At 32.6% G+C, this 16,504-nt stretch overlaps 1 protein-coding gene across 2 annotated transcripts; it reads left to right on the forward strand.

Annotated features, from left to right (window-relative positions):
• The first annotated feature begins 11,803 nt into the window (after positions 1 to 11,803).
• On the forward strand, positions 11,804 to 16,303 carry LOC129304455 (uncharacterized). Of its 2 annotated transcripts, XM_054944123.1 has the most exons (5): positions 11,804 to 12,094; positions 12,299 to 13,345; positions 14,628 to 14,707; positions 15,145 to 15,409; positions 15,502 to 16,303. In XM_054944123.1, exons 2-5 carry the CDS (start codon positions 12,550 to 12,552, stop codon positions 15,765 to 15,767), a joined length of 1,407 nt encoding a protein of 468 aa, XP_054800098.1. In that variant the 5' UTR covers positions 11,804 to 12,094; positions 12,299 to 12,549; the 3' UTR covers positions 15,768 to 16,303. The 2 variants fall into 2 exon arrangements, with proteins under 2 accessions (XP_054800098.1, XP_054800099.1); XM_054944124.1 differs by having other exon boundaries at positions 11,804 to 13,345.
• Positions 16,304 to 16,504: the final 201 nt, after the last annotated feature.

Here is a 16,504-nt window from a genome sequence, read left to right on the forward strand (position 1 = left end):
AGAGGCCTAATGGGTGTGTTTGGTCTCAATTTCAATTCCAAACACAAGTTCGAAGGAGAATTGGCTCATCAGGAATGGAAAAGGAAGATTTTCTGAAGAAAGCGATTCTATACTACGTGCCGCGGCTTATGGATAAGCTGCTGCAGTGCATGTGTGACAACATGCTTGGCAGAGACTCTCTGTGCCATGCGCCGTAGCACATGGTCATATTTTTGCTGTATTAAGTCGTGAAATTGAATCAAAAGAGAAGAAAAAAACAAAGGGAATTGAGAGAGAAATGAAAGAGCTGAGCTAGGGCTTGAAGAAACCAACTTGTAAGAGTAATTTGGAGCTCATAAACACCAAAGGTAAGTTTTCTTACTTAAATATTTCTCTCTTCTTCCATTTTCTTGATGGTAGAAGTTAGGATTTGATTGATAATGGTGATTTTCAGTCCATAGAAGTTATAGGTCCGAACCCATTGACTTAAAAAGAGTTAATGGGAGTAGATTGAGCTAAGTAAATTTGGTATTTATGATTTTACAATGATTGGTAGGTGGAGGATATTAAATGTCCAAAATTCTCATAAATATAGTGGTTGGGAACAATGTGATTTCATTAATGACCATTTAAGAGCTCAATGTTATTAATAAGGGTTAAAGGAAGCTAAGAAGCCTTATAGGTACTTTTACACGAGTCAAGAATAAATCTTGAGTATTAAGAAATGTTGAAGTGTTAGTGAAAATGGCTCAAATATAGATATTAATGTTTTGCATGGCAAATGCTTTTAGAGTGACTATCATTGACACCATTTAAGCTTCTTGGAAGCTTTGGGAGTAAGATATTAAGGGGTGAAACTTTTGACCTTTCAAAGGTTTGAAGTAACTAGGGAATTCTATCTTATGCTTTTATGTGTTTATAAGTTTATGATTTATGATTGATCATGAAAATGTGTAAATTAAAATGAAATGCAAGCGTGGCTTGATTTATTAAAAAATCCACTAGATTGATCTTATGAGTTTTATGTCTTGTGATGTGAAATTCTTTGAGAACAATATCGGTGGATTTTTGTATTGTGAAACGGGAGTTCAATGACTTTGTGATTTGAGAAGTAACATGAATCTTTATTTATGAGAAGTTCAATGATTTTTACAATAGTGGAGTTTAATGATTTTGAAAGTGTGAGGTATAATAATTGTGAAATTGGAGTTCAATGACTTATTTAGTTTAAAGTTCTATGAAAATGTGTTTAAGAAGTCCAATGATTTGTAAAATGATGAAGCTCAATGAAATTGATTATGTGAAGTTCTATGAATTGTATAAAGTGTGAATTATTGCATGAATATGCATTGCGTGATCTTGAGAGGCGAGACTTCGCCTAGAAAGAGGAGTAGATGATAAAATCCATATGATAAGGCCCCATCCTTATGATGGTTTACCTAGATTTATTATATCTATATTGTCTCACTTGTTCAATAAGAGACTGTCCCACTAGATCAACAAGGGACTTGAATCTAACTAGCTATCCACTGGTTCAACAAGAAAGCTAGTCTAAAGTATGTGACATCTCATAGTATGAGAAATGAGGGAAACTATGTTCCATAAGTGAGTTAGGTGTGCCTTAGCTAGGTAATCCCCTCACAAGTATTTAGGCTAAGGATGTCATGGAATATAAACTATCCCATTGTGTTATAGCCTACGATTTCATGTTAGAGGAATAAGGAGGATATAAGGGAGGTGTGATCATGCATGTAGTGAGTAAGGGCACATTGTTGTCCTTATTTTGACCCTGATAATGATAATCATGAGTTGAGTCTTAATTACTTCTAATTACTTATCAATGACTTGTGTGACCAACTCTCTTGATATGAAAATTTCTATAAGCATTATTATCCTAATTTTCTATTATGCTTGAAAATGTGGATGTATATTCTTAAATGTTTTACCTGGTTTGAAGAATTATTTATATGCCACATGTGTTTTAAACTAATTGAGATGCATTAGTATGGGTTAGTCGGACCTTGGTTATTGTGTGTTTGTACTCACCCTACTATCTTCAATATTACAAGGAATAACTCAAGAAGTGTGGATAGAGGAAAACACCTAGTGGCTTAGGACCGTGATCTTATTATAGTAGACCTTTTTATTTTGAGTATTTATATGTGTATGACAATTTTAATTGTCAATTAGGAATTCTCATTTGATCCTTACTTGCATTATGTGAATTGTAAATTTTAAGTGTATTTTGGGCCCTAGAGAGTGGGTTGATGATATATGTTATTTGTAATAGGGCCAAAATACTAATGCAAGTAAGAGTAGAGCATATTATGAGATGATTATGGAGTACTTGATGAAAATTATGGTAAACTCCGTCTTGTATGTTTTTGAGATTAAGGGATTGAGCAGTGAAAATTTGATATGTGAGTATTTCATATGATATGGTGTATTGCACGAGTTAGTCTTAATGATTTACATGTGGTCAAATTGGTGTTAGTAGCTATTAGCTTTTGGTGTGAAAATTATTAAAAAAGTGTAAGTTTAGAAAAGTATGTCCAATTTTTGATTTAGAAAGAATTTGAGTATGAAACTAATGCTATTAGTTAGAGCTCGGAAAGAGTTTTCTGTAGACACATAGTTCGTGTCAATCGAATGTCAGACATAGATTTGAGGCATGTTAGAACTTACCCCTAGAGTTATGAAATTGATAGCAAAATTTACTATCAAAATTCATGCAATTATGTCATGGTGCATAGTACAATGAGTCACGGTGCATGTTATAGAGGCGAACATGCCGTGGCATATGTTCGACGAGCTACGACGCACACCTCAAAATTTTTCTAAAATTTTCTTGTTTCAAATTCTTAAACAAATGCACTTACTTATGTAATGATCCGATGCTTCTACATATTTATGAAACTCTGATTTATCTAATTGTATGACTTTAAAAATAATTTTAGTTTTATAACCTAGGATCCCTATTTTGCTAATTATTGAAACTTGGTATTATGTTAATCACTATAATCCCATTTCCTATTTACTTGAGAGTTAGAGTAATTATGAGATTGGAAGGAGGAGGATATTACACCTAATTTTTTTTTTAGTACTAGATTGTTAATTAAGATATTTGGAGAATTCTTGAATCCAATTCCCTTTCTCATCTAGTATGATGTCGTCACAAGTTATAGCTTCATTGGATTTGACAGAACTATTACTGTCAAGTTTAATCCATCCTGCATATGAAGCTTTCCATTTAGCTTTGGATCTTGTACTATCACTACTAAGGATATTAACTTTGATAGAAGTCTCATATCATTGATGACTTGTTGGGTGTTAGAAAAGGCAATGTCTATGTTGTTGGAAACTCGAACTAAACTAAATAACATAATTTTATTTAATGAATCATATGGCCATATTGAGTATATAACTTGGGCAATGCCTCATCATCAAATTAAGAAAAGAACCTAGGCTACTAAAAGCTTATATAGCCCATAAAACAAAATCAAGAAAATAAGAAAGGATAAAAAATAAAAACACACTTCTAAATTAATACATCCAGGCCCATATTAAAAGAGTCCATAAAAATAAAATAAAAGGGAATTAGTATTCAACATTTCCCCTCAAGTTGGACTCAAAAATGCTTAGGGTACCCAACTTGGATGATAACCTATCATGACTCTTCTTCTTAAGAGCCTTTGTTAATATATTTGCCAGCTATTCTCCAGATGTCACATGATTTAATGAAATCAAGCCTTCCTATAGCCTTTCTCTCATAAAATGACAGTCAATATCTATGTGTTTTGTTCTCTCATGATAGAGTGGATTAGAAGCTATTTGTATTGCAACCTTACTGTCACAATACACAGAAACATGAACTAAATCAATAACACCTAACTCTTTCAATAAACATTTAACCAAATAATCTCAGAAATAATACTCCCCAAAGCCCTATACTCTACCTTAGTAGAAGAACGTGAGATAATGGATTGTTTCTTAGATTTCCACACAATAAGAGCTCTTCCTAATTTGATTAGATAACCTGTGACAAGACAGATCTACGAGACTAAGGACAAGAAGCCTAGTCAAAATCACAATACCCCTCTAATGTCATATTACCGGAAGAAGGAAAATATATACCTCCACCTAGGTCCTTTTTCAAGTATTTCATAGTATTTAAGCATCCTTAAGATGGGACTTTCTTGGATTTTGCATGAATTGACTTAATAATTGAATAGAGTAACTAATATCAAGCCTAGTGGTAGTCAAATATAATAACTTCCCTATTAGACACCTATATCTAGATGGATCAACTAACAAATCATCTTTCTCCCACTTTCTAGGCACATTATAAAGCTTCAAACCTAGGTTCATTGGCACCTAGGCCTACAAGCACCAAGCCTTGTAGTAGCAATTAAGTCTAAGGTATATTTACATTGATTAAGAATCAAACCTTTATCAGACTTGGCAAACTCTATTCCTAGGAAATATTTTAGCAACCCTAATTCTTTCATTTTAAAATTATTATGCAAATATCTCTTTGTTTCTTCTATTCATTTATCACTATTTCTAGTTATGATAAGATCATTTACATATGCTAATACAATAATAAACTCATTTTCATGTCTTTTAGTGAAAAGAATCATTAAATTTACTTTACACAGAACCTCTAACAAATAAGGCTTCACATAATTTTGTATTTCATTGTCTTGCAGCCCGCTTTAGCCCATAAAGGGACTTAGTCAATCTGCATACCTTTTTGCTTCTTTGCTTGTTCAATCCTAAAGGGATCTTCATATATATATACTTCTTCATTGAAATCTCCTTGCAAAAAAGCATTGTAAACATCCATATAAAAATAAATCCAAACTATTTCTAGCAATTATAGCTAACACAAAACGCACATTATTCATTTTAATAATAGGTAAGAAAGTATTAGAATAATCAATGCCTTTTATTTGACTATAACCTTTAGCAACAAGTTTTTCTTTTAATTTATTTAAGCTATCATTTGCATTAAATTTCCTTTTAAAAACCCATTTACATCCTATTGCCCTCTTCCCAATGGGCAAATCAACTATTTCCCAAGTTCCATTTTTTTTTCCAATGCAGTTATTTTGTCTTTCATAGCTTGGATCCATTTGTCATCTTTTATAGCTTCTTCAAAAGTGTTTGGCTCAATAATGTCATCATTGCAAGTTATGAATTTCTTATATAATGGTGATATATTAGCATAACTGATACTGTGTTGCATGTGTAACATCCTGATCTTTATATAATAAATAAATAATGAAATTTGGGTTTTTGTTGAGGATCTAAATTTGTATTTGAAGTTATTTAAAGTTAATCACATATCTAGGCATTCAAATTTGGATTAAATTTAGGCTCAGAATCATGCAAAAGATATTGATTTAAATTATGATATAATTAATTAAATATATGTATATATAAGGGATAGTCAAGCCTTTGAAAAGTGGTTGGAAATTTTTTCTCCCTTGGTTGAAATTTCTCCCTTAGGTTGAAATTGCTCTCTATCTGAAAAATAATGATAATAACATAATGATAATAATAAATAATTGTGGGACCCACCTTCCTATTTTAAATAGGACCTCCTCCTTATTTTTTCGCACAGCTTTGTTCCTCTTTTTTTTCCTTTCCATTTCAACTTTTGCACAACGTTGTTCATTTTATTTAGGTAAGGTTTTAAATTTTTAGATTATTTAGGTATGCAAAATGACTTTCAAATTTCATGATCCCTTCATAAATATTTTTCACCCATTTAAAACTATCTAACAGTAGTATTATTTTAATGTATAGAGAAAATTTTTTGATTAGAATTTTTCTATAGGATAGTTAATATGAGGTTATGATAATTCAAAAATAAATGTTGAGATTGCTGGAGGTATAATAAATACTATAGAATATTTCTTTGAGGTTGGAATTTAGATTTGAGAATTTTTGAGTTAAACTCTAAACCTATATAATTGAGTTTATGTTAGATTTAAGATGTTAGAATAAATTTTTAATTATTAGATATTTATTTGAGTACAAATACTGAGTATATGAAATGGTGATTTAAGGCTTAAGGGTAATTTTTAAAATTTTAATTTATTTTTAGATGAATTTTTGAAAAAATAAATTGATAAAATTTTAATATTATGATTGATTTAAGACCTAGGTATAGTCTATTGAGGTTTGAGAATTTCAAAAAGGAATTTAGAAAATTAAATGAGACACTAATTTTGAAATAATAAAAAAATTAGGCCTAAACTTTCTAACTATTTAAATTTAAATTATTTTTTATTAGAATTATTTATTAATTTCAATATAAAATTAATATTTAGTATTATGAAATTAATATTATACATATATTATTAAATAGTTGTGTAGATTGTGTTGTCCAAGAGAGTGATGAAAGAGTTATGGTATCGGGGAGCATGTTATCTAAGATACAAGGTAACCATTGTTAATGTGTGGTAGTATATGCGTATCTAATTAATTGTGTGTATGTTTTGTTCTTAGGAAAATATTAATTTGCATTAATAAATAATATATATGTATATTTTTGTCTAAAAATAATTCCCAAATGGATTAAATTTATGAATATTTTGTGAATATTAGTACTGCTGAAAACATGAGATAAATTGTCTGGTTGATATAAAAAAATGTGCCAAATGATTTTTGTTCAACTGTTATTAATGTATGATTGGTCAAAGTATATTGAAAATTATTCGGTAGGAATTTTTGTTTGATTGAGTTACCACCTAGTAAGCCCTTATTGGAACAAATGTGTAGCTTGTAATTTGGTCCAACTCACCTTTGGCCAAGTGATTTGGCATCCGAGCATGGTGTGAAGAGGGATATAAGGTATAGTCATACTAATTAAATAATTGTTTGGATTGTTGTTTTATTTGTCAACTTAGCAATCACATGATTAACTATCTCATGTACATTATTACATTTTAATATTTGGTTATTGAGACTTTTAAGTCTCATTCCCCGTGGTTATTAATTTTTCAGGAGCAAGTTCGGTCAGAGAAGTAAGGATGAAGATATATATATATATATATATATTGAGCATGTAGACTTTGTTTATTATTGTATTTTATATGCCAAGAGAATTCTATCTATCTCATGGCCCTAGGTATTTGTGAAGTAAAATTTTGATCAGTATGCCCCTATGTGATAGTTGTTGGTGGTAACCAGTGTTTGAAAAAATATAATTAGGCCTAAGTCGAATATCCATAGTAAAAGTATGGCTTGTGAAGTATTGCTCAATTGACCATGGCTTTGAAATTATAATAGGGGTATACACTTAAAGTATTTAATGATTGCTTTTCTTAAGTACTATAGTAAAGTAAATTTGTTATGTTTGAATCTTTCTATCATGATAGACCCTTTTATCATGGTGGACTATTTGTGAAATATTTTTATAATTCTTTTTCTATCATGGTAAGAGTTTAAAATTATTAAAATAGTTTATCAAACTATTAATTTGCTAAAAATAAGCATTAAAATTTAGGGTGTTATAGCATGGGATATATAATCCTTCTATTCCTTTTGCTATCAAATTTATTTATAAATTTTAGACTAGAGCAATTATAGTTATGAAGCCAAACAGGAGACATTTTGTCTCTAAGAGGCCTATTGTTATTCTCATTTATAGGCAAAATATTAATATTTTTAATTGCATAAATTATCACTATTATGACTGGAAATATCAAAACTAACACAAGAATAAGAAGGAATAGAAATTTTATTTGCTAGATTTCTAACAACGGGTTCAACTATTCTAGTATCATCATAGAAATTAGGAAAAATATTAGAATAATAGAGGAAAGGATCTTGGAAGCTTACCATATTTGAATTCTGATTAATAGTCTCTATATCTAAAAAAAAAATATTATTTTCTAAAAAAACAACATCTCAATTCACAAAAATATTGTTATTTTTGATATTATATAGAATGTATCCTTTTTTACTATTAGCATAACCCAAGAAAACATAAGCATTTTATCTAGGTTCAAATTTATCTGGTCTTCTTGGACTCTTAGCATAAGCAATACAACCAAACACCTTCAAGTTAGATAAATCATGTTCCTTTTTGAATAATATTTCAGAAGGAGTCTTATATTCCAAGATTTTAGAAGGTAGTCTATAATTAAATAGACTACAGTTTTGATTGCTTCCCCCTAAAATTTAATAGGAATATTAGCTCAAAAAATTAGACTTCTAGAAATCTCCAAAATATGTCTATATTTTCTTTTAACAACCCCATTTTGTTGGGGAGTATAAACATAGGTAGTTTCATGTAAAATACTATGTTCTAGAAAATAGGTAGACAGGTCATGATTAAGGAATTTTGAATCATTATCACTTACAAATTCTTTTGATTTTAACCTCAAACTAATTTCAATTGCTAGGAAGCTTCCTATTTGTTATGCAACAAATAAACCCAATTCATACGTAAAAAATCATCCACTATCATTAAGAAGAATTTGTATCCTTTATAGGCTGCCACTTTATATGGTCCCCAGACATCAATATGTAACAAATTAAAGAAAGATTTATATTTTATTCCATTAACAGGAAAAGTTAGTTGAGTTTGCTTTGACTTAAAACAAATATCACATTTAGAAAAATCAAAGGAAAGTAAACTGTTCTGCAATAAAGTAACATGTTTGAGTATAAAGCCTAAAGGATGCCCTAGTCTTAAGTGCCAAATGCTACTATCAAAAATGACATTTTTAGTGAAAGCATTAGAAAAATGGGAACTATCATCTACAACATATAACCCTAAGCTTAATTTACATCATAAGCATTTTGCCACTATAAAGCCCTTACAAGACACATATGTTAGGAAAAAAATGCAACCACACACTTATGTTCATCTGTAAGACAATACATAGATATTAGGTTGTAACATATTCTAGGGGCATGATAAACATTATTTAAAGTAATATCATCAAAAATTTTAATAGTCCCAGTATGTGTGACCAATAATTTTTTAGACTTAGGAATTTGATTTTAAGAAGAGGGCCGGTGTATTCTTCCAAGTGATCAAGATATGATAAATGACTACCAACATGACAAGTGGTCCCTAAATATAAAAGCCAATGTGCTTGATTTTTTTTATAGAAGATAATGTGAAAGAGTTCAAATTTGAGGGTTTCCCTTGATCTGTGAAGATAATCGTTCCTACGGATGATGTAGTGCTTAATAATGCCTTGATCTCCTTCTTCAAGTTGTCAATGATTCTTTCATATCCATTTAGTGAAAGTAATTGTGATTTAGATAAGGTGTGGCTTTGTTTTGAAGTATTGAAGGCGATAGTGCCTTTACCATAATTTTCTTTCTTGAATTGATTGTTGTGTCCTCTTCCTTCTTGAAAATTTAGAGGAAATCCAACAAGTTGAAATCAATTATCCCTACGTCCCCTCCTTTGTGGTAGTAGGTGCACTTATCATTGGATTGCCTCTAGATCTTCCTTAAACAAATATGCCATGACCTCTCACAGTCATCACAAATCCTTTAGATTGATTAAAAGAAGATGTGGAAATAGTTCATTGTGCCTCCTCTTAAGAAATAATTGAGTATGCTTGATTTATGGATGGTAATGGATTCATAAGAAGGATTTGACTATTGATGGATTGATACGAGTTGTTGAGCCCCATTAAAAATTGAAACAACTTTTGTTGTTGAACATTTTTTACATATTCCACAGATGAGTTGCATTTGCAAGTAGGTATAGGGATTATCATTCTCCCACAGCTCCTTGAGTCTTGTGAAATAGCTTGATATAGACAAATTTCCTTGAGTATATGAGTTTGTGAGGCGAGAAAGACTATATACCTTCATTCCGTTAGTTTAATCAAATTGTTCATGCAAGTCTTCTCATATGAAATAAGTACTTTCGAAGAATGTAATGCTCGTTGTGATTTCTTTGGAAATAGAGTTGATTAACCATGAAAGCATAAGGGTGTTACATCAATCCCATTGATCTCAAGATTCTCTTTTTGAGCGTCTCTCTTATAAGAATCATCGACCATGCAATTTTGTTATTTGCTTGTAAGGCCATTTGCATTGCACGACTCCAAATAACATAATTTGTGGCTTCGATGAGTGGTTGGGTATGAGAGTAACGGCTTGAGTGTTGGATGGTTGAAGATAGAATGGATGGGTTATATCAAGAGTGAAAGCTGAAGATCTGGTGCCTGTGGTTTTACCCATGATGAAAAGAGAAGAAAGATCATGGCGGAGAGTTGATAGAGAAGACGATGTTGAAGGTTGGGCAAGAAAAACAGAGATGAAAACAAGAAAGTGAAAAACAAAAAAGAAATTAGGGCAAAAAAACAATCGAGTTTCAAAAATGAAAATGGGTCACAGGAATCGAATTGGCTCGGTACTATATTGAAAATCTGAACTAAACTGAATAACATAATTTTATTTAATGAACTGTATGGCCATATTGAGTACATAACTTAGGCAATGCCTTATTGTTAAACTAAGAAAAGAACCTAGACTACCAAAAGGTTATATAGCCCTTAAAATAGAATCAAGAAAACAAGAAAGAATCAAAAATAAAACACACTTCTAAACTAATACATAATGGACCAAATACATCTAGGCCCATATTAAAAGAGCCCATAAAACTAAAACAAAAGCAAATTACTTTTAAACGTATGTCCCATCAATCCTCTTCAGAATTCTTTTTACATCTCGCTTTCCCGATGTTCTAGCAGACATGAGTAAAAAGCCTTTACCATGAAATTCTTTTTGTGCTTAAGATGCCAGCCACCTTTTTATTCCAAGTTATCCAATATTGTACAAGAAGAGAGAAGGTATTAAGATTTGAAGGTTTGGCAAGCTTGTGCCAAACATTACAGGTTTCTTTACAATAACACAAGATATGAATTGAGGAATTAGGAGAGTTACAATAAAAAGTGCAGGTTCATTGAAGTGGAGCACTTCTTTTGATATTTATGAAATCAATTTGTAGTCTATCTCAAGCAACTTTTTAAAGAAAATGCTTGATTTTTAATAAGTAGGTCACTTCTAAATTTTAAACCATATATCAATATTAGCTTGATCTTTTTGTAATCCCAAAGCTTTATAAGCATATTTGATAGAAAAGTTGGAAGATCTTATCTATTTGATTACATTAAGGTGAAAGTGACAACTTAGAACATTGAGATTCCATTCTCCTCAAAATGTGTGAAGATTCCAGGTTCTTATATGAAGAATAGGCCCAGCACTTGAAAATTATAATATTGACTTACTTGTTGCACATGTACATCCTAAGCCGTTGGTTTATATGTTCCGTTGTTGGTTTTTTTAACACATTGGCTAATCTAATCTCACAAACATGACATCATTATACAAGAAGTTATATTATAATTACCAATACAACAAATACTTTTTTATTGCTATTATTAATGGCATTTTGATAGATATTTTGAGAATACAATTAATATATTTATTTAAGATAATTGCATATTTTAAGACTCAATCATGTAACTAAAATAATTATTTTAATAAGGAGGTAATCAAATTTGTTAAGAAAACAGTCTTTTTTTAATTCGTTTATGAAACAGTGATGCAGAATTCCGATCCCATCTTGTTCTTTAACTTTTAACAATTTAAAAAAAGTCAAATAATTACTAAATAAGCTTGTTTAAAATTAAAAAAAAAAAAAGGCTAATGGCTTGTCAATGGCCTAGAAAGCTGTCTTCGATCCGATGTGGCAAGACGTGACGCCCGTTTTTTTAATTGGATGAGATTTCAAGTTCAAATTTTATTTAAAAATATAATTAGGGTCATTACTTTTTACAATCGCCGCTGGGAACTGGATTGTTATTGGAAGTTTCGCAGAAGGTGACAATCGAGATTGTCGGAGGGTTCTTCCTCTACGGCATTATATTGCAGCTTCTGTTGCATTTCCGACAAAGAGGAAAAAAAAAGATCTACTTGCATTTGTATATTTCCCTTCCCCTTGAAGCATTGATTGAATCTTTGTTGGTGGCGAACGAGTTCAACCTACGCCGGTTCAACTTTTGACCTTTCTGGGAATTGACGATTTTGATATCGGTCTGGCCCTGCTGAATTTTCGGTGTTCGGCGAGGTGCATCGTTTCTCTTTCACATTTCTGCCCTTGTTATCCTGAGTTGTTCACATTGTTTTTTCTTGTTCTTCTCTCTTTTTTTCGCCTGGAGTTGTTCATGTTGTCGAAGTTCTATTTGGATTCGGTTCCTGTATGCTCCTGTATATGTTACCATTGGCCTTAATGAGTGTAAGTAGATTCTGAAAACTTCCAATTTCGTTTCAGGGTTTAGTGGCTGTTGGGGCTTCTTTGAATGCTGGGTCCCTCAGTCTGCCTTTGCCCCTTTTGAATCTACGTCTGGGTTATTATTCATGATTGGTGACTGGCACGATAATGGCATGTTGGTTACTTTAGAAGATATGGAATCTGAGATGTCTAGTTTATGAAATACCAAAATTGAATTGAGGTTCTGGGAGAAATCGATTATCTTTTTCTTTAGTGATTGGAAGCATAGTGCAGCATAGCTGGAGCAATTTATGGAGCTAACTGATCATAGTGTTATTATGAATGGGGAGAGTGAGGCAATGGTCAATGGACCTTCTGCAAGCATGCCTCTAAGGCGGCGCCAAATCTATCCAACGTATCCTGTTGGCTTAGTGAAGAAGACAGCTTATATATTCGATGGCCTTGGGAATTTTTTTAATAAGGAATGGGATCTAGCAGACCTTGATCAAATCACAAAAAGAGAATCAAAGCTATTAGATGGGAGAGAGAATGAGTTTTCTTGGTACCATGTGGAGCTTCCAAAAGAAAATCAAAAGCTGTCACAGTCTGCGCAGGACTTAATTGGTGTTCTTTGCCCACCTTTGAAACTCCAGGACATTCTCTCACTTGTCAGCAATGGACCCTTCTGTGCACATGTTGATGGGGCTCTTGTATTCAGGGTTAATTCACCTGGCCCTCCCACCAGTGACTTTACATTTAGGATTGCTGCTAGAGTCACAGAAAATTCAGTAATTACTGTGTCTTTGGGGCGCGTTCCCCGATTAGGTTTTTCACGCATGGGAGAGTCTCTTCTTTCTGAGATTCCTAGTGTGGAAAGCCCCCCTCATTTTGGAGATCATCAGAAGCCGGGGAATGGGACTGTGATTAAGGAGCATGTTCTTGAATTCTTATTGACTATGAATCATTCTGAGGAAGCTGACAATCCAGTTCCAAGATCTGTCTCAAACCTTGTAGTTCATATAATTGACACCCATGTGGATCAGCTTCAAGATCTTGTAACTAAACTTGAGATGGAGTTGGACTCTGTGGAGCTTGCCTTGGATAAAGGTAATTATTGTCAATAACATCTTGATCGCAATCTCATTACCTTACAATAGAACAGAACGAGAACTTTCTTTGTGAATCTTCGTTGATGGAGAGACTTGCTAATACTGATTATCTTATGCTACCAATATGTAATTGCTGTACATTTCAGCAGATGTCTTAAGTCAACGTTTATGTCTTCTGTCCCTAACTTCATTTTTGGGTGTATTCTGCGTAATTCATTCCATATTTATATTTTTATTTATTTGGGAAGAAATGAATAAAAATTTAATAAACAAGGCTTGATAAAATGTATTCATCAAGATCTACTTAATATTTTAGCTCTAGCTAGGTATTTTAACCAAATCTTTTTTGCAAAAATGTTTTGACTTGAATTATTTTAGGAATCCATAGCGCCTTGGAATGGTGCTAAAAGAAACCTAAAACATTTGTAATTTCAAAGGTCTTACCATTTATTAGCAACTAGGCAGGCCTCCTTAAGGCTTTTTGTAACACAATATGTGATATATAGTTGTAATATTGAAAGGTTAGTAACTCTTTCTCTCTTCTCTGTTCTTTACTCTATCCCCTCCTATCTCTCTATATCAGAATTATACTGATATAACAATATGTTACAGAAAGAAGTTATGTTTGAATGGGTATTCAGTTAATAATTGTTTTTGCCAGCCAAAAGCCTAAACCAGGGAAGAATTCCTGGTTGAATTTCAAACTAATTAATTTTATTTAGGCATCAAAGATTCTGATGTGTTAGATGATCGAGATAGATGTTGTTTGGGGACAGAGGTATAGGATTAAGACACTAGCTGCAACATCCCAGTCAAGCATATGATTGTCACAAATTATACGGTTTTCTTGCCCCTCACAAAACATGTGGGAATCTGACATCCTGCTCATATTAGGTTTTCGCAACCTATATCTATAATCAAGAGCCATTTATATTGTAACTATTAATTGCTATACCAAACATGTGGATCTAATATATCCATACGCCTTATATCTTCGGATGTTTTATCCACATGATTGATTACCCAAGTTATCAGTGTTTCAAGCAGCTCCTAAGAATGTTCATTTATCATTTTGTTTTTGTGTGATTTACTATTTATCTTCAAGAATGTTTTGACAGGTTGCAAAATTATTGTCATCTTGAATGTCTTGGGTTTTGATTAACATAAACTCTGAACATTTTCTGTTTGCTTGCATTTTTCTTCCATGTCATTCAAGCGCACCCTCGTTAAAATTGTTTGGTGGAACTATATCTGAGATAAACTATTTTGCTTGATTGTAGGTGGTTTTGCTTTGAAGAAACAAATGCTAGATGATAGAAGATTTCCCAAACTGCATCTGGACTTGCAGCGTCTCCTTCAGGTGGCTCTTTATTCCCCTGAAGTTCTTTACAATTTTTTTTTTAATCTATTTTGCACACAAAAAATGACAGTGTTTCTGCCATGCTTTGATAGGCGTGTTAGAAATTCAATTGGTTATGGAGCATGCTTTTTTGTATTTGATGGGAAATGTGGGTTGTGGAGTGGGGGGAATAACGAGAATCTGCTTTCATTGTGAATAGGATAAGATGTTAGTAGTTTCCTATCTTAAATAATGTTGACATTAAAATTTTGCTTTGGGACACCTAAAAAAGTCTAGATTCATGGGAATGGACCCTTTCCCTGACCTGGGAGTGAAGAAATTTATTTGCTCTGCTTGATGGTAAGGAGGAATCTCGTGACTGGGACTATTACTATATGATTTCTTCCACTTCTAGTGACTGAGCTACTTTTTGGATTTGCCTTCTTGAATTTAATCAGGTGATTTCTCATGGGGAGCAAGTATTTTTACGAGTCAGAGAAAAATGCTCTTTAAAACCATGGTTTGCCAATGAAGACATTAGCTCTCTTGAAGAATTAATTGGAAGATTAAAGAGGTTGAAGGAGAATGTTGGATTTATAGTAAATCGTGTAACAGCAATTCAAGCAGGTCTTGACAGCTGGCAGTCTGAGCAAATAAACAGGAAACTTTACTATCTTTCATTCCTTTCAATCATATTCCTTCCATTATCCATCATTACAGGAGGTTGGCAATCTAGCCCTTCTTTTACTTCTATCATTCATATCCACAGGCAATAATATTGAATGATTTTGATTCCTGTGCCACTGTCGATACAGTTTTTGGCATGAATGTTGGAGGTGTTCCATGGACAGGCCAAAACAATCCCGAGCTTAAGGATGGCTTTCGCAACGTCATCCTACTGTGTGTTGTTATGCTACTACTTGTGCTACTCTGCTTCCTTTTCCCGGCTCTGTACACTCGTATAGCCGCATGGCGGAGAAAGAATGTTCTGGGAAGAAGCTGGTCAATTAATAGGAAGTCATTTCTTAGAAGACCTCTCCACATTGGAGATCAAGGGAGAGGAGGATACCTTCGGATCTGAAGATGGAAGGTTATCTTTTGTTCTCATGAAATAAATAATCATCCTGGTCACAAAATGTCTTCTGTTTTCAATAATGTCTCTCACTTGAGCGTGAGTGTCTCTATCACGGGTTTTCAATGACTATTGAAACGAAACAGAGATGAACTGATAATGAGCTGCCATGTATATCATATGAAAAAAATAAAACGGTTGCCACGTGTGGAAGAACCAGAAGCCTCAAAGATGGGGGATTTATGAAACATGAATTCTTTAGTTGATGAAAATCGAGACTTGTGACCAAGGTGAGCCTATTCATTCATTGTTTATTTCTTGTTTAGGGGGAGGGGGTTTATGGATACATCATCCCCCCTCCCCCGGCTTAAAACCTGGTAACATTTTTTCCCCCTTGTATAGCGCTATGTAATAGCTTTATCCAAGTCTCATCCAATGGAGAACTGTTTTTGTTTCCTTTTTTTTTGGGAAAAGTGAAACTGTATGTGTTTCTTGATACTGCTGTACAAATTTAATTTCCCATCTATATTGACTTTTTTTAGAGACGTCTGATTATCATTCCCAAGGTATTGTGCTGCTTTAGTAGTTTAACATGTGCTTGTGAAGAGGTTGATTATGAGACCGTACACATCAAAGTAACTAAGCAATAAAATTGAAGCAGAATGGAGGCAAGTTCATTTTGAAGATGAAGTAAACATTGTTGCATTGCATCCAAAATGACCTTTGGACAATATTAAAATTATTTA

The sequence above is a fragment of the Prosopis cineraria genome, unplaced genomic scaffold (assembly GCF_029017545.1).
Source record: "Prosopis cineraria cultivar Desert tree isolate PC_DT_omini unplaced genomic scaffold, ASM2901754v1 PC3, whole genome shotgun sequence".
Lineage (NCBI taxonomy): Eukaryota > Viridiplantae > Streptophyta > Magnoliopsida > Fabales > Fabaceae > Prosopis > Prosopis cineraria.

Bases quoted from the DNA above. Each gene is read 5' to 3' on its own strand.
- LOC129304455 (XM_054944124.1), top strand. From the start codon at position 12,550: ATGGAGCTAACTGATCATAGTGTTATTATGAATGGGGAGAGTGAGGCA. The intron at 13,346-14,627 runs GTAATTATTGTC...GCTTGATTGTAG, and splicing joins GGAGCTTGCCTTGGATAAAG to GTGGTTTTGCTTTGAAGAAA. The intron at 15,410-15,501 runs GTTGGCAATCTA...CTGTCGATACAG, and splicing joins ATTATCCATCATTACAGGAG to TTTTTGGCATGAATGTTGGA.